The sequence below is a fragment of the Netta rufina genome, assembly GCF_964035555.1.
Source record: "Netta rufina genome assembly, chromosome: 24".
Classification (NCBI taxonomy): domain Eukaryota; kingdom Metazoa; phylum Chordata; class Aves; order Anseriformes; family Anatidae; genus Netta; species Netta rufina.
The window spans coordinates 5,854,129-5,876,260 of NC_140148.1; the positions used below are offsets into that span (position 1 = coordinate 5,854,129).

A 22,132-nucleotide genomic window follows, 5' to 3' on the forward strand; every position below is an offset into this window, starting at 1 on the left:
ACACACAACACACACACACACATGTACACACGTACATGTGTACACACGTACACAGGCATACACACATGTACACACACACACACACGCACAGACACAGGCACACACACACACACGGAGCTGCGCTGTCCCCCCACGTTCCCACAAGCCCCACAGCCCCCCCTGCACACACACATGCGCAGAGGCCCAGGCACAGCTGTGGAGGCGCACGCTGCAGGGGCGGCAGGAGGTTTGTGCCTCCCCGTGGCACGTTCGTGGCCCTCCTGTCACCACTACCCACGCGTGTGCACGCAGCCCAGCCACGCGCACACAGCCACCCCCCGTCCGCTCACGCTGGGCCCAAACCCCACACGTTTCCATAACAAATCCTTTTAATTCCACCCCCCCACCCCGAGTCCTTCCTGGAACGAAGCGCCCGGCCTCTGCTGGCTGCCACAGAAGAGGCCTCGGTGGCCTCGCACCGCCTGGCAGCGGGGCCGGCTGCGTGCCCGCAGGCGGAGGGTGGCTCTCAGTGCCTGGTGCCGCAGTGCTGCCGCCACCGGAGCCCTAGGGGGGCTCCCCGTCCCTCGCAGCCCCTCTGCTCCTGTCCTGCTGGGCCAGGCTCGAGGGCACCCCTGGCACGTGTCCTCCCAGCGCGTCCTTCTGGGCGGAGAGGGGGTTTTGGGGTGCAGCAGGGTTGCGAGGTGGAGGCGTCAGGTCTCCAGGCAGCTGCATTTCCACGAGATCATGGCCCTTCTCAGGTGCTGTGGACATCCTGCTGAAATAACGGCAAGGCAGCGAAGGGAAGCGTTGCAGCTCTGCGCCAGAACAAGAAACAAACGCAGGCACCGTCCCCACTTACTCTAGCTCAGGCTTGCCAAAAATCTCCTCCTCGGAGGACTCTTCATCATACAGCTCAATTAAGGACTTCTTCAGTTGGTCATCAAGAGGTTTGTAGAGGTCTATAAGCCACTGTGGTTTGGTTTTATTCCGATCCGATCCGTGAGAGCCCTGGAAAGCACCAGGGAAGGCATCGTTTCTGTACGGTGGGCAGCCAGCAGGCAGAGGGGCACACCTCAACCAGTCTCGGCCCTTACCTGCCCTCTAATGTCATACTTGTTCTTGCGCCATCTAAGCGGCAGGAGTTTCTGAAAGAACCTGAAAAAAAAAAAAAAAAACAAAAAACAAACAAAAAAAACACAACAGGATAAAAACTGAAGGAAGCTGGTAATGGCAGCATGTAGAGTCAGGCAACTGGCATTTACAGTGCTCAAAACGTCCGGATCCAGTGCATGGAAGGAAGCGGGAGGAGAAAGGCTTGTGTGCATCATCTCTCACCTCAAGAAGTCACCTTGCCCTGCAGCCTTGCCAGGGCAGGAGCCTCTCTCCACACAGGGTGAAGTTTTGGCTGACCTTAACAGCCCCAGAAAGCACCCAGGGCTGTTCCAGTTTCGGATCTGACGGCATCTAGAGAGCACAGGAACAACTCTGCAGGGAGAGGGGCGGGGGGCAATACGGCAGCGCTGCCATCACTCAGAGCAGCGAGGTGTGATCGTGACCGGGGGGCTCAGTCGGGCTGGGGCTGGGTGAGCCACGGGGACACAGGGCCTGGCAGGAGCCCTGGGCCAAGAAACCCACACCCAGGGTGAAGCATCAGCCTGCTGCCTTGTGCTGCCTGGGTGTCTGCGGAGGTGCTGGCCCAGAGTGTACAGCTGTGCTGATTACTCACGCTTTGGGGTCCCTTTTCTGGGTCTCCTAAAAAACGGTATGTTTTAAACACCTCCACTCAGCTGGTGAGTCTTCCGTAACCAGTGCCTGCATGCTGGGGGCCCTGGGGTTAGGTGCTGTTCAGAGAAAGGACTGTTTGTGGCACAGCAGTGGCATGGAGGAGGGAGTAATTACCATCTTAGTCGTGATTTACTGGTGGTTTGCGGTTGGGAAGCAGCTGCAGGTTTTTGGGAGCAAACCTGGTCAAGGAGAGAGAGAGAGAGACTCGTAACATCAGGATTTTCTCGTCACGCTCTGCAAAACAAGGGAGGCCAAAAGGTTGTTCCTTAAACCAAGAGTGTTATATACATGTGCAAGCCTGTGCCAGCAGCCACATTTTTTAGAAAGAGCCCATCCTCCCTTCCTGCCTCCCCACTCTCTGCCTTAGGAATGACCTGAACTCCCAGAGCTCTCCTAATCTCAGAAATGTTTATGTCTGCCTTTCTTATCTGTGCAGTGCTTTACAGGGTACTCCCCTTCTGTTCAAAGCCGATCTTAAACATGTAGGTAGGCTTTTAAAGAAATAAAAGCTTTTTCCAGGGAGAAGCACCTGTGAAGGAGTCTGATACCTGTGGTCATGCTGGGCCTTCACCCCTGTCTGTCCCTGGCACTGCTCTGACCCATGCAGAGCAATTGAACCTTGCACAAGTACTTGGCTTTGGCAAGAGTGAAGGAAGCATGGGAATCATTGCGTGGATGAAAGCAATCAGCACCAGCAGGAGAGCAGGGCAGGGTCAGAAGAGCCTGGTAGGAGATTCTATAGGGCCAGGGTGGCGCAGGGCAGGGGCTGTGGCATAAAACTCAAGGAGGGACTGATGGGAGAGGCCGCGATGACAGGGAGCCCCCTCAAAGAAGCTGAGAAAGCAAAGCTCAGAGCTGAGATCTGGACAGGTCGTGAAGGATGCCAGGATGCCCCCAGAGCTGTACGGTGCGGGTAAACACCTCCTGCACCATCCAGGATGTCCACAGACACCCACATTGGCACCCTGGCTCTCACAGACTGTGCAGGGAGGCACCACCCCAGCCCACATGCTCTGACCGCAAGGCTTGACTGCCAGTTGCCCACCTCATGAGTTATCTGCTCACCTCGATGAGACAAATCACTGTGAGATTAATCGTGATGATGAGGGACACCGATATCGCCAACAGAAGCTTCTTGCCAGAGCTGTGCTCTGCTTTCCACTTGGACAAAAAGAGAGAAAATCGGGGAGGGAGAGACTGTTACTCCTTCCATTCCCACTGCCCAGAAGGATCACATCCAGCAATACCCCACATCTGCCCTACCTTCCCTGCGAGTTTCCTGCCTGCTGCACCAGCCTGGGCCACGCCGGTGGAGATGTTCCCTTGCAGGAGACACCAGCCCGTGCGAGAGGAGGCTCCCTGCCCAGCTGGCCTCTTGCTGAGCAGCTTTACGAGCAGCCCTGTCTTTGACATCATCTTCGCACAGGACAGCTGGACATCAGGCAGGCTGCAGTCCATCCTCAGGGCTCGCGCCACCTGGGCGATGAACGTCCGCAGGGCTTTGTCTGGGACCAGCAAGTGTAGGTGATGCTTGACCTTGATTTCAAAGAGGTCTCCTTGAACCAGTGTGTTGTCCGGGCTGTCTGAGCTTCTTCGTTTAATGAGGGAATCGAATCCTTCCTTTGGAAGCTTCCACTGTGTTTCTGTGGTCTGATGGGTGCCCAGGAAATTCTCACCCACAGAGGAGCCCTTGTTTTCAGCCATGTTCTTCAGCATGCTGCTTGCAGCGGGGCGACTCTTGTTAACTGACAGATTAGAGGAAAAAGGTTGTTTCGTGTTTTCTCTCTGTTCTTCTTTACTTTTTGTTGGTGTGGGCTCTTCTTCTGGATTCACATCATGAAACACATTGTAGAAAAGCTGATTATTTTTATTCAGACATGGGCTATCCTGCTGCTTGTGCTTTTTGTAAGCCCAGACATAGCCCTGCCTTGGAGATGATGTTTCCTTTACATCTTCTGCATCCTCCACATAATGAGTTTTCTTGGTCTGTTCCACAGCATAGGGGTAATTTTGTATCTCAGAAGACCCAGACAAATGAGAAGCCTCTGCTGGGGAGAGTGGAAGGGAATGTTTTGAAGGAAGTATGGATCTTTTGTGATGTCTGAGGACAGAGATGTTGTTGGTGGGGTTTAACCTCCCAGCTACTTCCTGGGGGTTTAATGGTGCATGGTTCAAATCTAAGTCATGCAGCTTTTGCACCCAGCCTGAGGCTGTCTCTTGCTCTGAGATCTCGTACATGGCAGGTGTTGGCAGGTGTGAGATGGTGTTTTCCACAGTCACGACACTTTTAACCATGTGCAACTTCTTCTTGAGCTCAGCCACTAGTGCTTTTGCTAGGAAATAGAGTTTTCTCTTATCACTTTCACTGGTCCAGTCCATGTGCTGAATGCTGTGCAGCATCAGCTCCTTACTGTTTTTGCCTTCCTGCCTGGAGAGGTGCTGAGGGGAATATGAGTTTGTTCTGGAAATGTGATCATTTGGGTTACTGAGATCACTGTCAGTGCCAGCTGGGTGCAGGACAACTGCAAGTGTTGCAGTTTCTTGGTCTTCAAATGAAGGCTCCTTGGGCTTGAGGCTTAACACCGTGCTGGTGGTTGGTTTTCTGGATTGGACTGCTTTCATTACTTCTGCTTGTGCCTCTGCCAGAGAATCTGTGTGAGCTGCTGAACACCAAGAGAGCAGATCAGTGACTCCTGAGCCACGAGAAACTTTCTGCCAAAATGCAGGGTCAAAGGTTTACCCTGAACAGCAGGAGCTTGTCTTTAAGACAAAGGAGTGTGTGAACTGAATGGTGGAAGTGTTACAGATGGGAAAAGTCTTGTTAAATCAATCAGATTATCTCATCGGGGCAGAAGAGATAGATGTTTTTTCTGGTGTCTCCCAGGGCTCTGTTTGGATCAATGTGAAACATCCTGGGGGAATGGGTTTTCTGTGGGAGAGTTTTCCATAGCTTGATACGAGTCAGCGTTGAGTTGCTAAAGTCACTGTAAATTTTTTTAACTAGGAGTGAGCCTGGAAAGCAGAATACCCAAAGACACGGTGTTTGCCCCTGCTCGGTTATCCCAACTAGCCCTTCTCCCTGCAGACAGGAAAGCCCGGGATATTTCCCGTTAAAGTGCCACCGGGTTATTGTCTAGTTCCCCAAAGCAGTGATGGGGCTGCAGTCAGAGCAAGTCCCTGACAATGGAGAGCTGATTCTCTGCAGATGGATGCAGTTCCCTTCAACCAGCCCTAGAAGAAGTGGAAGATGTGGACATTTGACCCAGAGTGATGCAAAAAGTCCAGGAGAGTGCCTGCCCTGGCATGCAAAGGGAACATGCTGAGTCTGCAGCTAGTATAAGTCTTTCCAAGAGTCCTACACTGAGGCTGCAAACACAACCTTATCTCTAAACCTGCTTTGCAGGTAGCTTAATGCTAGAGGCAGGGTGACATGGTCAAGAATATTTACAGATCACAAAGGTATTTCACCCTTTTTTCCTGTTAAACTGATAGGAAATTAAAGCATCTTTGGGTGTCAAGCCCTAAATGGATTAAGTGGCCTGTTTTCCCTAGATGTGCAATGAGGTTAGGCTCACTTGTCTACATCCAGTTAGAAAATGAGTTACCTGGGGACCTTGGAAATATTGCTGTATCTATTTGCAGAAGTCTAGCTTGTCTCTGCTTTGAATAGGATGATATTTACCCTGAGCAAAGATTGAGCAGGGCAGTGCTCACTCTGCACAGACTAGCAAGACAATGCCTGGTGTTCACATAGTGCCCTGCAAAGGAGATCAGAGTTACTGCTCCCTCTTCTACAGAGGGCAGACGTATCTAGCAATATTCTCAGGTTCTCCAAGCAGTTTTTGGAGCCTGAGTGTCCTGGCCCCCCTCTAGCACACCATGAATTACCTGAGGTTTCAGCAGAGCCTGCCTAGGGGCACCCATGCTCGGTTATGGTTCCTGGGGCTCCCAGCATGGGGGCAGGTTTGAGGTCCAGCTCAGCATGTCCCACCCAGCCAGCGTGATCTGAACTCTACAGGACCCTCTGGCCATGCCAATGCCGTGTCTGGCACTGCCGTCACTGCTGAGCTGTGACTAGCCAAGGTATGGTGCCACTGGAAAGGCTCAGGAGGTTTTCAGGGAAAACTTGGGGGGTTTATGTGTCTTCCAGTGCTTGGGAATAGTACTGGGCACACATGATTTACTTGGCTAGATGCGCTGTGTGGATTGGAAGCTCATGTGTTTGTTTAGCCTTGCAAGCTATTTCTTCTCAAGATATTATTTGACACAAAAGATATGTGTAATCGCTAGTAACTTTTCAACCCTTGTTTTTTTTCCAAGTATTGTTCTGAAAAGGGAAATTTTTGTGCCTGTGGCTGAGGAAGCACAGTCTGAGGTCTCCCAGGTCTCACCTGAGCTGCCTGCACTGGCCTGTGGGCTGATTAAAGGCCTTGCTTAGATGAAATTCCTTGAGCTGTGCTCAGTGAGCCACACAGCATCCACCCAGTTTTAGTGTCCCTGGGACTGGCCAGGAATCACCAAGCTAGGCTGCTGCCATCGGGGTGGCCAGCACAGGCTGGGAACCCACAAAATGGGGCCTTGCTACAGCATCTTCTAAAGCTAGAGCAGATTTGACAAGCCTACCTCAACAGTGGCATAAATCATGAGCAAACCTACCGCACTGGGGAGTGCTGGTGGTGCACAGATCCTCACAGTGGAACTGGACGGTCCTGCATGGGGTTTCAGTGGTGTGTTTCTCCTGGCAGAGGCAGCAGGCTGTATCACTGGGCAGTTTGCTAAAGATAAGAGGTTACTGGAGAAAACCCCAGCTTCTCAATCCATATCTATGAGTCTAGCTCAGGTAACACACAGATAGTGCTCAGTTTTGCTTGGATTTCTTCTACAGCTCTGGAAAACTTCCCCCCAAACCCCAAATCCCACTGGACAAATAAGTGCTCCAGATTTCTAAATGAGGTTTTGATAGGTTTCTCTGATCAGAATGTTCATTTTACCTTTGAAAATGGAACCATTCCCAAAATGCAATTTGAAACAGAAACACACCCCACCGTGACTTAAAATTTCCCTTTGAAAAACATGGAACATGTCACCTAAATAGTGAAATTCTGACACTTAGCAGGTGAGTTTAGGAGTTCTCAAAAGTAAACGCCAAACCTTAGGCTTGTGTGTGTATGTGTAGAAGGTGGGGGTGTTCTGATTTAGCAGTAAGCTGATTTGTCTCCCATTCAGACCCCTTATTTCAGCAATTGCAATCTGCTGGCAGCTGGGACCAAGTCTCTGCATACTCACAGCTTTTCCAAGTGGACTGTTGTCAGGAGGAGTGTGAGTAATGTCAGCTGAGTCACTTGTGTTGCACTCAGGTCTCTGAAAGGATTTGAAAAAACACATTACATTTATAAGCCACTTTATGGAAACTCTGTTCCGAGAACAAGCCCAGGTCCCTGATGACTCTGGTGTTCTCAGAGGGATCCACTTCTGCTAATCGGACAGAAGTAATTCAAAACCCCATTGCTTTTCTGCTTTGACATGCTCCTTTGACATAGGGCCTGAAGCAGGAGTGGGTCCTGCAGACTTCAGGGGAGCCTGATGTAAACAGGAAAGATTCCCCATCTCAAAGCCCTCCTACTGCTGTCCTGGGTGCAAATCCAGTCCTTCTCCCTTGCTTAAGAAATTCTTCTTGCCCAAGATGATGTTTGATCTTGCAAAGAGAGATTATACCAGTGAAAGGGGAAAATGTGCTGAGCAGATAGCTAAGGGTATCTGTGGGATACCGGGGCTGTGAACAGGAAGGACCTCTGCAAAAAGCACAGGCACTTTCCTCCCTGAAGTCATGGAAATATGAGTAAGAGCCATAGGATGGTGTGAATCATGATCAACACAGAGCATCACCTGCCCTGAGCTGTGTCAAGGCAGCAGGCTCAGGACATGGGGTGGGCAGGAGCTCAGGACTGCTGGCACGACTGTCCTGGTTACTGGGAGCCGCTCAGCACACAGGCAGGTGTGGGGGCATTCACAGAATCACAGAATCACAGAATTTCTAGGTTGGAAGAGACCTCAAGATCATCGAGTCCAACCTCTGACCTAACGCTAACAGTCCCCACTAAACCATATCCCTAAGCTCTACATCGCAGACCCTTCAGGCCACTCCACAGCCCCAGGCCTGGCTGGTGTTTTGTCTTTTCCAGTTTGTGTCCCAGCAACTTGGTTACTTTGCATCTAGGTCTGTGCTGGGGGCGGAGCAGAACTGCTTGGCCTTTGCCAGGCTCTGCTGGTGCCAGTTATTTGTGCCTCTAGCAGAGTCAGGCTGGGAGAATAGATTTTCTACCAGATCTCCACTTTCCTGACAGCAGGGCACTCCAGAGAGAAAAAGATCTATATTAATCTGATAAAAATGAGTCAATACTTACAGATATTTGACTGAAGGCAGCTGAAAGAATGACGTGTCATTGATAACAGACAGGGGGTTATGGCTTAGGATCCTGCAAAAAACAAGCCACTGTGACTGGGTGATGGGAAGGACGTGAGCTGCATGTGCAAGGGCACATGGGGAAAGCATGTCCATACGTCCACATGTCCTCTAACATACAGAGACACAGAAGTCTGTAAAACCAAGCTTGACTGTGCAGTAGGCACTGGAGAATTGGGAAATGGTTAAAACATTTACTATAGAGAAAAAATCCCAGTGGTTCCTGAACTGTATAAACACAGCTAAATCAAAGTGAGTTTCCACTAGATCATTGCAAAGCATTTCTGTGATCAGGGTATTTTTCCTTTTTGCCAGACTTCAAATTTCTGCCTTTTAAATATCAGAGAGGCCCAAAGAGAGTTGTGTGTGTTGGATCTGATGCTGAATTATACTGAAATCCCCTTTCCAGGCTCTTCTACACTGTGTGACTGGTGTAAAGAGGTTTATGGTTGATAAGGATCCAGCCCACTTTTATGGATGGCAGATGTGGATTTGGCTGAACAACTTTTACTCAAACCTCCCCAAAGAATTTCCTTTCAAGTGGAGAACAAACATAGGAAATTTCAGCCTGAAGATAAAAAATTGGCTCAGTACTACATGTGTGAGGAAGGGCCTGGGATGAAGGCAACAGACAGGAACAGATGCTGATGGTCTGATTCACACAATACAGCAGGTCCTGATTATCTCCAGCTAAAAGAGCAAAAAGGCCCAGAAGTGTTTCTTCTGGAAAATACAACATCTCTTTCTTTCCTCTTCAGCTCACGCCTTCTCTTTGCTTCCCTTAACCAGGACTTTGATGTTATTTTGGACTTTTACTTTCCATATTTTCTTACATTTCCAGTGTCCATAAACTTTTACTCTGTTACTCCACCCAGCCAGACAAAGCTGCGGCCTAGCCCTATGGGAATTGCTATTCATCATTTATTCTCCTGCCTTATTTGGTATATCACGTGAGAAGTATTGCAGTTTTCAGGAGAGCAGGGAGACTGTGGCCTTTTCTTTATGTATATGAACCCTCAGTGGTCAAAATGCCCCACCTTTCTTTGGGTCCGTATGGAAACAGTGATCATATCCTTGGAAGGGCTTCTTGATAGAACTATGGGTTAAGCCATAGTTCTTAGACACCAAAAGAACAAAAACCCCACCCCTTTTGTGGATGTTTATGATCACCTTTATTTTTAAATGCAAATACTCAAAGTGAAATTTCTGACTTGAAATCCAGGTCACATCCCAGACCCCTCATTTCCCTGCCTCTTCTCCCTTCCCACCAGCATTTCTTACTTATCCATCTCCCTGGGCTCCCTCCACAGCTGTTTGAACCCAGTGTTGGTTTGAGGAAGCCCCAGAGAAGAGGAGCAGGCCAGAAAAAGTGGCTTTCGGAATGCAGACTCCTGGTGGACCCTGGATAACATCTAAAGCAGGATTCAGCTCTTTACAGACAGCAAATCTGTTCTTTCCACTGTCACTGCAGAGACCCACTCCATCTACCTTCAGTCCTCATTATACTTACAGATTCTGTAAAAACTGCATCCCATGCCATGCCTGGAAAGTGCCATTCTGGATCTGCATGATGAGATTTCCACGGAGGTTTCTGGAGGAAAAGGAGATTGCAGAAATGAATCTGTTCTGTCCTACAGGAAGCTGGAGTGGAGTGGTATTGATTTGTAGGAAATATGCAAATCCAAGGTAGAATAGGGAGGAAACTGCCACTTTCTCATTCTTTTAACCTGTGAAGGAGAGGAAATGAACTGCACATGTGCTTAATCTATTTGTGTTCCAGGATACAGTAAACCTTCAAGAAATGGCTCCTATTATGGCTGCATTTGGACAACCACACTGATCTCTCATCCTGTTGTGGGTCATCCAGCCATCTGCATTGATCTCTCTACCTCTAGCTCATCTATTCTTTACGCAGAAGAAGTTTAGACATTATTTTAAAAATAATAGGAACATTTTCTAGCACATAAAGGGTTATAAATGCCAACAGACTTCAGCAAATACACTAGAAAGAAATTTTTACAACTCACATAAGCTGCAAGAAAGGAAGTGGCTCAAAAGCATGTTCTTCAATCGACAGGATTTTATTGCAGGATAAATCCCTGTTAAAATTAGAACATGAAATGTTGGTTACATTTTCACTGTTGTATTTACTTTCCCTTGCTATGACACTGGCAGCATATATGTCACATGGCTCTGATTTCACAGTGTTTATATCTGACACTAGCTTGCGGTGGTGTGTAACCTGTGATAACCCTCATGACTGGAGGTGGCTTTCGTCTCAGCAATTTTTTTCTAACATTGATCCCACAAGAATTATTTCAGGACTTGATTGTTCTCCAATGATAGCAGAAAATAATCTGTAGACAGGCACAATTTAGCAACTGAGGAAGCATTTGCATGGACCACAGCAACATGTGACCCTCTGGATGTGCCACAGAGATTCAGCCTGCCATCCTGGGGTGCCATCAGGGCTTTGCTTGCTGGTGACAGACAAAAGAGTGTCTGAACACTCTTCTGGGGCTCCGAGATGGCTTGGTTAAATACATGTGTGACAACAAATGGTTGCTTTTCTCTTAATCTCCTACAAGCCCTGCCCAGGCTTGTTCTGCAGTAAACAGCGAGAGAGAAATGCTTCTGGGGAGTGATTCATCCCTGCCTCAGACAGGTTCCTCAGATCATTTGGGAGAATGGGAAGTGCTTGTTCCTCTCCATGGAGAATGAGAGCCTGAACAATTAGCTTAATCCTAGGCAATTATTAAGCGTCTAAAATTAGAGGAGATGAATGCACAAGGTTTCTTCTGTAGGACATGGCCTCACTCCTGGAGAGTGTTGAGGAAGAGCATCAGCAAGCAACTGCAGCTCTCATCCATGGGACCTGGACCTCTGAGGAGGCAGCTCCAGCAAGAGCCCAGCAGTGGGGAAGGCAGAGCAGGTGGGAAGAAGGTCTTGGCACATGTGATCTCAGAAGTGTTTCAGAGAGTTCAGTTTACAGCCTTGTGGAAAGGGAATGTGGCTGGAAGCCTGTTTGTTCCCAACCTGACCGATTTAGCCTGTAAACCACATCCTGCAGAACATGCTTTCTGCTTTTAAGTTTTTGGATCCTTCTTTTCTAAGATGTGGGGCACCAGTACCTGCTAAGAACACACACGGAGGGACACTACCTAGTTTTCCACTCATTCCACAGAACTGAGACAAGGCCTACATGCAGCCCTGGGGCTGCCTCACTGCAGGAGCTGCTCCAGAAAGGCCAAGACCACCCAGTATATGCCTCTTTCCAAGCCAATGTAAGTATTAGAAAATACGAAACCTCTCTTTTTGTGGGAAAAAATGCTAGCATGTAAGGGCCACACTCTATAAATGACACTAGAAATGCAGATGACAGTGGAGCTGAGATAGTTGCAATGATCTACAGATGTGAGCAACACAGATTTTTTTTGGGACACATCCCTCATTTCAGCTATTCTAGTAATAGTCAGACAAGCAGGGTCCAAAACATGACCCTCATGAGCCAACTCCAAGCCAGGGCTTCCCTTGCTGTCAACTTTTTTACACCAGTAGTAATTTTTAATTCAAGATGAGATTTGTATTGAGAACTGAGTGAATCCACATGTCCTGTAAGGCTCAGGAAATGTGGGCTCTGGGCACTAATGCTCTGAGCCTCCATAGGTGGATTTATTTCTGGCTTTTAGCCTTTTCCAAGTAGTCTGAGAAAAGAGAGGATGACAGTGACCAAGTAAAAAGCAGAGAACAGGACAAGATTTTGCTGCTCTTATCTCACTCTTCCTTTGCATGTACCCTACAGGCAAACCCAAAATACATGTATGTAAAAATCTGAACTTTAAGAAGAACAAAACTTAGTACTCCACTGCTCCCTTCCAGACAGCGTGAGAGTACTTGTTGCAAATTCATGTGACATTGTGTGGTCTTAGATTCACATTTGTTTCTCCTCCAAGAAAAGAGGGGACTCAGCTGGATACAGCCTTGAGCAACCTTGGAGGTCAGCCCTACTGTGAGCAGGAGGCTGTAGCAGAGACCTCCCAACCTCAGTCTGTCTGGAATTTCAGCACAGGAAGGGACATAGGCAGCCAGGGGAATTTCATGAATACAGTAAGCAAACAGAGAGACCATCCCAAGAGTGACCAACAATATGGGGTTCTGTCTTCACTGCAGCAAATATCTTTCCATCCAAAGCTTAGCAGAAACAAGGCATATATGGGTTTTGCCTTGTTCTACGTGACTGTCACCCCTCAAAAAATTGGTCCTCAGATAAAAAAAGTCAGAGGCAATCTTCCAGGCTGTGGGAGGCCATGGTTACACTGAGGTTGTCTACAAGTCAACCAAAGTCCTGTGGGAAAGGGGAGCAGCCTCCTCATCTTTGTTGGGCTTGGGGAAATTAAAGCTGCACCACATCTCTATGTGCATCATCCCACTGGCCACTATTGCAGCACTGAGACACCCTGTGAATTTTGCTGTGAATGTTGCCTGAAACAGGGGAGGAGCAAAGCACACTTTTGTGGGGTGGGAAGAGCAACAGGGGCCCAATGAGAGGGTGAGCCACTGTCTCCTCCAGCAGTGTGCTGGTCAGGGCCTTTCTGCCTGCCAGGAAGAGGACAGAACTGGTACATACAGGTGCTTCAGCAGGAGCAAACCCTCCAGCGAATGCCTCTTCACTGCCCTCAGATCATTGTCCTGGAGAACTCTGGAATGAGATAAACAGACATTTACTGCTACCTCAGGAGGAAATAATATTTTCAAAGGAAAATATCCTGCAACAGCTATACTAAAAGACCTCTTTGAGTCACTATGGGGGTCATTGCCACACATCTGAGGAACACGTGCTTTTTCCTGAGCTGCTGAAGCTAACTGTAATGTGATCATTGATTAAATAGGCACAGGGATGGTCCCATAGGATGAAGGCCATTAGACTTTCCCACAAGGATCACAGCTCACAGCATTTCTTGCCATTCCAGGAAGCACAGGGGCTTCTATGCCCCTCCTTGGTGAGCAGCTCAGCTTTGAATTCACATGGAAATTGTTTGTGTGGGTGCTTGTGCTCTTCATACTCTTGGCTCAAAAAACAGACTGGCTGGCTTGAAAATATCTGAACCCCTGACATTTAAAATGCTAGAGAATACTTACAAGTACTCAGCCCATGGGTATTCTCTCCATACTTGCTTTTCAATGGAAGAAATAGAGTTGCCAGTGAAATCTCTGCAAAGAAATGGTTGGCACATCACTACCATTACTAGTGTGCTGTATATAAAAGGTCTTCAAAATGACAACTTGCAAACACACACCCTGTGCCCTGTGTCAGAGCTGCTCCTTCCCTGTAGCACAATTCTCAGGGATTTCAGTCAAGACTTTTATAACACTATCTATAAAGTCCTCTTTTTCCATTCCATAAATCTCACTGCTTCTTTGGAAGACAGAGGGGTCCTGGAAGGTTAGGTATGCAACTGGAAAACCCGCTCCCCTGCAAATTTGGCTGCTAAGGTAGGGCAGAGTTGGCCTGGAGACTCAAAACCACATAGCCCAGCTTCACCCCTTCAAATTTCCACACAAACTCTTGGAAACCACCACCACCTGCGGCTGGCCCTCTGTTGGGTGTCCCCTGTGGCGAGGCCAGTACAGGGTCTGGGTGGGTGGATTTCAGCTGGCACCCTGCCTTAGCTCACTACCAGGCAGGGGTCAGCGGGGATAAAACACCGAGGAAGGTCCAATTGAGGGGTCTGACCTGGACGTGGGGGAGCGGCGCTTCCAGCCCTGCCCCGTGGTACTCACAGGATGGAGAAGGCCCAGCGGCGGGTGGCCCAGGGCACCCCAGCCAGGGAGGCCCAGCTGCAGTTCAGCAGCCGCCGGTGGCAGTGGCAGGAGGCCGGGCAGAAGCCCCTGGGCTGCCCCTGGCCCGGGGCTGCCGCCAGCAGCAGTGCCAGGAGGAGGAGCGGGCAGTGGGGCTGGGGCAGGCCCATGGCGCTGGCGCAGGCCCAGCCGGGGTCGCCGGGCAACCAGGCCACGGGCCTGGGGCCTGTGCAGGCCTTGCCTCACCTCACTTCATGGCTCACAGTGGAGGTTTTGGTTATTTCTTTTTTTTCTTTTTTTTTTTTTTTTCTTTCTCCCTGCTGTGGGATGTCCTGCCCCTAAAAAGGAGCATGTTGAGAGATTTTACTGTGTATCTGGCATTCCCGTGAGGAAGGCTGACCCCACCACCACAGGACGCCTGCACTGGGAGGGGGCCCTTCCACCAGGCTCTCACTACTTCCACTCAAAAGATGAGTTATAAAACTTGCTGATAGGAAACAGAGCAATGGGGCTTTAATTTCACATCATCAACAAGTATTTCCAATGTGAATAAGAAAGAGGAAGCTGGGTAATTTGCAGCCAGTGTTTCATTTTATAAATATGATCTCCTGAGAACTTGCCATGATGGAGGTTTTACCACATCCCTCCGAGGTCTGCTCTCATGCTTAATTATTTCCACTTGTAAAACGTTGCATCTTACTTCCCATTTCAATTTTTCTAAATTCAGCTCCCAGCCACTGGATCTTGTTTCACCTTTGCCTTCCAGGTTAAAAAACTCAACCAGTATCGGGTGTCTTCTCCTTGCAGAGCCATGTAGTCCTGGATTAAATCACTTTTATTTATTTATTTATTTATTTATTTATTTTTGTTAAATAAATATGCCACACTCTTCTCATTTCAAGATTTGTACTCCAGACCTGCAGTCATTTTCATGGGTCTTCCCTGAGCTTTCCCATTCTTCAGTTGTCTTTTTACCAAAGACAGAAGGCAAAAAATCTGAGCAGGGGTTTGTTATCAAATACGCATTCCCTCTCCCACCACATGCCCTTGTGAGCTTGGGAGCTCAATGTACCTTCCCACTGAATATGCTGCCTCAAAAATTCATGTATCACACGAACAGAAATACAAAATAAGATTTTTCTCAATTTAATAAAAAACATGTGTTCTAAGTTAAAAAGAATCTGCTTTAAATTGTAGTAAGGTCCCAACTGCTTGGTTCAATACATCAACACAGGAGTTAGGCTTATCTCTTTAAGTGAAATTTCACCTAGAGAAGTATTTTTTTTCTGTGCCTGTGCACAGATGTGTAAGTACCAGATCTACTCCTGCTGGTAAGACATCTCTCCCTGCCTCTGACTTTCTCCTGCAGATCAGAGCTAACCTGAGCTGCAGGCTCTTGCAGCGAGGTCTTGTTCATTTTATTTTTCTGTAAGTGCTATGCACATCTGTTTTGCTGTCTAAATAATAACTGTGCAGGTAAGCTGGCTTCCAGATATAGTTGACCTGGATAAGCTGACAGGAAATCACTTCCTCTCCAGAAACAGCATACATTTTTGGGCTTAATTTTAGTAACAGTAAGTTTATTGCCCATTTCTTTTGCTGTTCTGTATTTGGAGAAAAATAAAACATTGGAGATGAGGCATACATCATTGCACAGCTTTAGACTTTCATTGCTAATCAAACGCTACAGACCTTTTGGAAATGATCTGAAGAGAGACCTGCACTAATTAGATGGCATCCCCCAGCTAGGGAACTCATCATCAAAACTCAGATCGGAAAAAACTTCTTCTTCGAGGTCAAACTGTTCCAAGGGCAATTCATTGACCTGGGGAGAGAAATCCAAGAGTAAATTTCTTTCTCTACAAATTTTTGCTTCTTATGTCTGCACCTAGAAACACAATGTATTTTTACCATGTATAAAAGATGGCCTCCATAAAATTTACAAATTCAGGAACATTTCTGTTTTGGAAATACTGAGCAGCATCACAATAAAATGAACCAAAAATGACACCCAGAAGCTCTCCTCCCTAGCAAGTCCCTCCAAATTCCTGTCTGTAAGCTAGCCTCATCAGCCTGGTAGGTGCCTTGCAGAGAGAGAGATGAATTAACTCCCCCACACCACCACCAGGAAAGTGAGGTGGCTGCAGAAGTGAGGCATGACTCTTATTCAAACAGGGGTTAGGGAAGCAGCGGGTTTTCTCTGCACACTTCTTTTATGGTCACTGCATGTTAGGACATTTCTCTGTGGGTTTAAAAGAAGTCAGATAGAAGAGGCAATACAGAGGAAAATGCAGAGAGAGAACAAAATTACAGAAATTGAATAATCTCAACTGAAAAAAACAGATGGGGTAGACATTAGTTACTTCACACACAAAAATACCTCATATTTTAGTTACTTTTCAGTAAGAAAGGAAGACAGTTCTGCCCGTGGACACTAGGTGACTCAGTGTCATCAAATGTGTCACAAGGCTAATTAGACACTTCCTTCATGCAAACTGCAGGAGGAGTTTGACACTGTGCTGTATGTGTCGCTGATGCACCACGTGAGACTGATGCTTGCTTTCAAAAGAGCACCAACTGGTAAATAGCATTTTTCAAATGAAGGGAGATAAAAATCTGCTCAGGACTGGTTGTATGAAAAAGCTAGCATTCAGAACTCATCTCACTGTGCATGATTATTAAAGTTTTACTGTTATACCTGGGTATTTTTGTTTGGTGCATGCTAACAGATCCCACAATTACCTGCAAGGATTTCACCAAAGCTTTTAGCTATCTTTCCCTGGGGTAAATATAAGTTCACAAAGGAGATTTCTAGATAGGTAGTTGTATTTATTAAAGAACTTATTAAAAAATCATTTGATCTAACCTACTGTAACTTTACTGGGATTTTCACTTTCACAGATTCTATGAAGAGCAGGCTTTGGCACTGTCATGTGTCAGACTTATTAACCTGCCCTTTAACAGTCCTGTAGCCTAACTGCTTACTTTCCCGCTCCAAGAGGGGGACTGGACTAAATGATCTTTCAAGGTCCCTCCAATCGTAAACATTCTGTGACTATATGATTCCTGTGCTAAAATATACATGCATTTCTACACAGAGTTGCCTGGGAGAGTAGGAGTTTTATAACCTTAGTGTGCTGTTATACAATTCCCAGATGTGATTACTTTCTGAAATTTGAAAGAGGTAATTGCATAAAAAGAGGATGTGAATGGTTGTAACAGTTGATAGCTGTATCTCTCTGATCTCTAGATACAGATACTATGCAAAAGCTAAACATCTGCTGGTCTTACCTGAACAAGCCCCTTCAGTTCCTCTTCTGTTAAGGAGTCTGTGGGCTCCTCTTGAGTGTGGTTGTACTCCACAGCCACTTTACCATTCTCTGAAACAAGCACACAAAATAAACAGCCAGAGATATGGTTAGTGTGCATAATGACAATAAACCTACCCTCAGCTCCAAATGGGACAATTCTACCTCATAATGCTTTCAGAGTGGTTGGCTGCTCTGAATGAGTGTGCAAGGAACAGGTCATTTTATTGTCCCTTAGCATAATGTGGGGCTCTACTTTATTTTCTTAAGTAATATAACTGTTTCACTGTAAAAAATTAATCTCTTGGTAATGGTTTAAGAAGTGCTTATGGGCTGCAGCATTACTACAGATGTGGACAGAGCTTCTGATTCCTGCTGCCATGCCTGGACTCAGAAATAAAGGGTTTGATCTTTCTACTGTCAAGCAAGCTTCTGTGTAAGCAGGATTGGGCGGTGCCACTTCCAGGAGTGCTGGAGTTCTGAGAGTTGAGGAAGGAAAGAGCTGAAGGTTTTGTCATGGTAATTATGAGGTACAGAGGAAAAGAGTGCTAGTTACTGCATTGTGTAATGCGTTGTGGATCTGCAGAACTGCTTCCTTCTCTGACTTGCCTGCCTGTCTACTCTGCAAAAAACTGAAAGGCTCTGACTAAATGGATTGGAAACTGAAAGTAAGGAAGCAGAAATCTGTGGAGAAGATGGAGCATATTAATTACCGGTCTTTGTGTATGTGATGGACCGAAAGGCAGGAAGCACTGCAAAACACCTAAATACTCACCTTTCTAAGGAATACCTTAAAGAATCCAGGGAAGGATGCTGGCAGATTATATAAATCCTGCTGAATTCAACAGAATTTAAGTTCCTGCTCAAATGGTTTGCTGTATCAGTACCACAGCATGAGATGGTGTTTACTGACAAAGTCCCTGCTCTGTGAAGTGAGGATAGTGGCACTGACCTGATTACATGAGAGTTTGTCCTGAAGTTAAATGCATTACAGACTAAAGTACTCAGATCCCACATAAACAGGTGTCATCTAAAAGCTCAGAAAGCACAAGACCTGGAACCCAGAAGAAGCAGATCTAGCAGTTTCTGTCTATACATAGAGCCAGCTTCTATGATTTAAAAAACACAAAGGAGAGAGCAGGCCCAAATATGCAGCACTGAACACAACAGTGGGGCAGGGACCATTGATAGCACCTGACTGGTTTGGAACCAGGTCACAAGTGTGCAAAGCTCTGCAATTCAGTTCACATTACCCCTGGAACTAGAAATTCTTCACATCCCCATTCAGCATGCACACATACTGTGCTAATAAGCTCTACCTTAGACCCTGGCTTAAGCATAAAGCCAGGGTTTATACTTCAAGCATTTGCATTTTTTGAAACAGTTTCAGTGTCTTTATCATAAAAAAAAATCCATCTCCTTTCACTCACATAGCTTATATGGTGAAACTACTCTTCAGCGTTACATCAGTGAAGACCACAACACAAGTTTAATTCTGAGACCCTACATACAGTGAATCCTGAGAATTCACATCAATTATCATGGAAGTCATATCATTAGTTTAAACACCCCAGTGTTTAATACAAAAATAGGCCTTACCTAAAACTACAAGGAGTATCTTCTGAAAGGCGCTAGACAAAGCTTTCCCAACTGCGAGTTTCTGAACTCTTCTTGTGGCTGTGACAAACTCAAGAGGATCTATACCAAACAAACAGCATGTTATTAAGATGAAAATCTGCATATGAAGCACACCAGCTGCATTGCACTAGCAAATGAAAGCAAACACAGCTTTATGGATCTGGTAAGAAAGCTGCTTTTATTTTGTTAGTTGTTGGCTGTGTGGCAGTACCTTCACAAAGCCTTCATGGGTCAACCCTAAGCAGCACACAGTCCTCAGCCCTGGGTCAGGATCCTGCCCAGGGCAGCTGGCAATGGGGAGCCCAGCTGACATCAGAGCTGCGTCACAGACACAAAATTTCTTTAGAATCATATAGTATGGCTACATCAGGAGTGATCATGGTGGGGAATGAATAGCCTTACAGGTGAGAGGATGAGAACCTACAGGGGAGGTAAGTGTTCCTGACATGACACTGGGAGGGAAGAGGCATCCTTGGAATCCCTTTCTGTACAGCAACACAGCAGTGCACAAGTCCCTGCACATATCCTTGTCTCCAGCTAAATTCATATACTACATCAGATCCACAAACTGTGGAAACAAGATTGAACAGTGTTTGTGAAAGGTGCTAGAAGAAACTTTTATCTGCATGCAAAATATACCTTCACTGTTTTCAATGTCTGCCTCGCCGAGGCCAACTCCCCTGGTGCATACCCCATGGTTGGGCAGTGTCACTTCCACAGCACCCAGGTATTTCACAGATCGCTTCTGTAATATCTTTCCCAGGTCCCCATTCTCATCATCAAAGCCTGATACATTCTGCAGCTGTTGGGAAGACCACAAATAATTAATTAAGATGGAATAGGAAGGGGTATTGTGACCACGTAGGCCTTTGCTTGCATAGTACAGACCTTCTCTGCAAAGTGTGTGACTCCAAGGTGGTAGGTAGCACATGGTGGAGGCAGAACAGGGATGCTTACTGTTTTGATCCTATTTTAGAAATGGCTCATAGTCCCCATCTTCTGGAGTCTCAGACAACTCACACACTTTCAGCATGCGAAGACAAGCCCTGGCACTACTTTAATTACACTCGCATGAAAACCTGATGCCCCCATTTGTATAAACAGAAGCTCAGCCAATGCCCTCACCCACAGCAATCTTTTGTCCCTAAGCTTTCATAAAAACCGCAAAACCCAAGCTGCAGCTCCTGTAGCTGTCTTCACTATTTGCTGATTTGAGGACAATTCTGTTTATTCCACCAACAGCTCTAATTCAGAATAGGGGATGGAAAGAGAAAGGGGAAAGATGGTGAATGAATATAAAGGGCCCCTTACTGTGATAATGCGACTGGACCAGCCATTAAAGCCAAGGTAGTGGTTGGCCAATTCCTGGCACTTGTTGCTGTTGAGAGCAAGGACTTGTTGCTGAAGTCCCTTCTGCTTGGTGCAAACACAAACCTGTTCAGGAAAGAAGAAATATGGTTAGCAAGGCTCTGCTTGCAAGGTTTCCACTGTGGACACACCATTGATGGCTCTGGGAGAGATATACGTACATTACCTATTTCCTAACAGCACAAGTATATCTGATATGCATGAAATATTGTTTACCCAGGAACAGGGTGCACAAACAGAGAGATGCTGGCATTTTTCTCCTTAAGTGCTACCTGGGAGCCAGTGGCAGGTGATGTCATGACTACAAGGCATGCAGCAAAAAGTCAGCCAACCTTTGATGAAAGGCACAGGGAACATCACTGAGAACAAAAAATATTTTCTGTGATTCTACCCTACTGTTGGAAGTTGCAGTACTGAGTGCTGTAAGTGGCTCACCCGTGGCCTTGCTTACCTTCAAGGGAGATTTCTGGAACAGCCTCTGCCCATTGCATGCACGCTGGGCTCTGCTGGCATCTCTGTCTGAGTAAAACTTGATGATGGCGTAATACCCAGGCCCTGCCACAGCAGCGTTTCTGTGTGCTCGCACGGAGTACAGCAGCCCAAATTTTGAAAACACTGAAAACAGGGAATGCTGAGGAAAAATGAGAAAAAAAGGGTCTTTTGAAGAACATCCACTGGTACTCCAGGGAACAAGCAACCCTGACAGAGACAGGACCTAGTTACCTAGAAAACAAGGAATATTTCATTACTGTTCCCTCTGTATAATGGCAATGAACCCTGGAATAAGCAGCAAGACTGGAGATGAGGCTTTCCCCATAAAAACAAGCTCAGCCTGATGGGACCCTGACCCCGGTGTCTCATGAACAGTATCTTCCAGCCTCTGACCCAGGAGGAGAGCAGACAGACGTGGTGTTTCCAGTCCCGTGGGTTATCCTCATCCCTGACTGCTTCTTACTCTCTTCCATCCTGCTTTATGTGGCCACGCTGTTTTGTTGAGACTTCCAGTTAAACACTAGCACAGTATTTTGCAGGCTAAAGGGATTTTGTTTCAGCTCTTGGACATTTTAGTCTCCTAGTTTTGCTTTGCAGACTACAGGGGCAGAAATCGCCCTGCGGCAGCCTGCCACCCTCCTTGCAGTTGCCCTAAGTGCCTCAAGGGAATTAAAACATGATTTAAAAAAAAAAAAAAAAGAAGGGGTGGTGGTGTTAAAAAGTGTATTAGCACACAGGGAAGATAATGGGAGAAGTGGCCAAGTGCTGATGGGGGACTGGGGCCTTAGGTCTGTGTAGGGAGAGCCCTCTACGGAGTCCGACCCCGCTCCCAAACCTCGGGGGAACCCAGGGGGTCCCGACCCCGCTCCCCAGCCCCGGGGGGAGGCCCGGGGGGTCCCGATCCTGCTCCCCAGCGCCGGGGGGACCCGTGGGGGGTCCCGGCCTCGCTCCCCAGCCCCGGGGGGACCCGCGGGGGTCCCGGTCCCGGCCCCAGCCCCAGGCCCAGCCTCACCTCCAGGCCCGGCGCCGGCTCCAGCCCCCAGACCAGCAGCGTGTGGGCGCTCCCCGCGGGCACCCTGAACGCCAGCACCTCGGCCATGGCCGGAGCCCTCCCCGCCGCCCAGGGCCCGGCCCCCGGCCCCGGCCCGCCCCGCTCCCCGCCGCCTCCTCGGCCCTGCCCGCCCAGGCCGGGTGCGCAGGCCCGGCGGGGCTGTGTATGTGTGTATGGTACGGGGGAAAAGCGCCCCAAATCCGCCCCCCGTCACCCCAGGCAGGCAGGCGGGCACAGCTCAGCGGTAGC

The 22,132-nt window shown here is 47.7% G+C and overlaps 1 protein-coding gene across 2 annotated transcripts; it reads right to left on the minus strand.

The window, feature by feature from the left end:
- Positions 1-14,707: 14,707 nt before the first annotated feature.
- On the minus strand, positions 14,708-21,941 carry RDM1 (RAD52 motif containing 1). Of its 2 annotated transcripts, XM_084300893.1 has the most exons (8): positions 21,845-21,941; positions 20,792-20,971; positions 20,284-20,406; positions 19,612-19,774; positions 18,934-19,032; positions 17,318-17,406; positions 15,719-15,851; positions 14,708-14,845 (listed from the first exon to the last, which is right to left on the minus strand). In XM_084300893.1, exons 1-7 carry the CDS (start codon positions 21,929-21,931, stop codon positions 15,750-15,752), a joined length of 843 nt encoding a protein of 280 aa, XP_084157019.1. In that variant the 5' UTR covers positions 21,932-21,941; the 3' UTR covers positions 14,708-14,845; positions 15,719-15,749. The 2 variants fall into 2 exon arrangements, with proteins under 2 accessions (XP_084157019.1, XP_084157018.1); XM_084300892.1 differs by lacking the exon at positions 14,708-14,845 and having other exon boundaries at positions 15,157-15,851.
- Between the last annotated feature and the right edge of the window lie 191 nt (positions 21,942-22,132).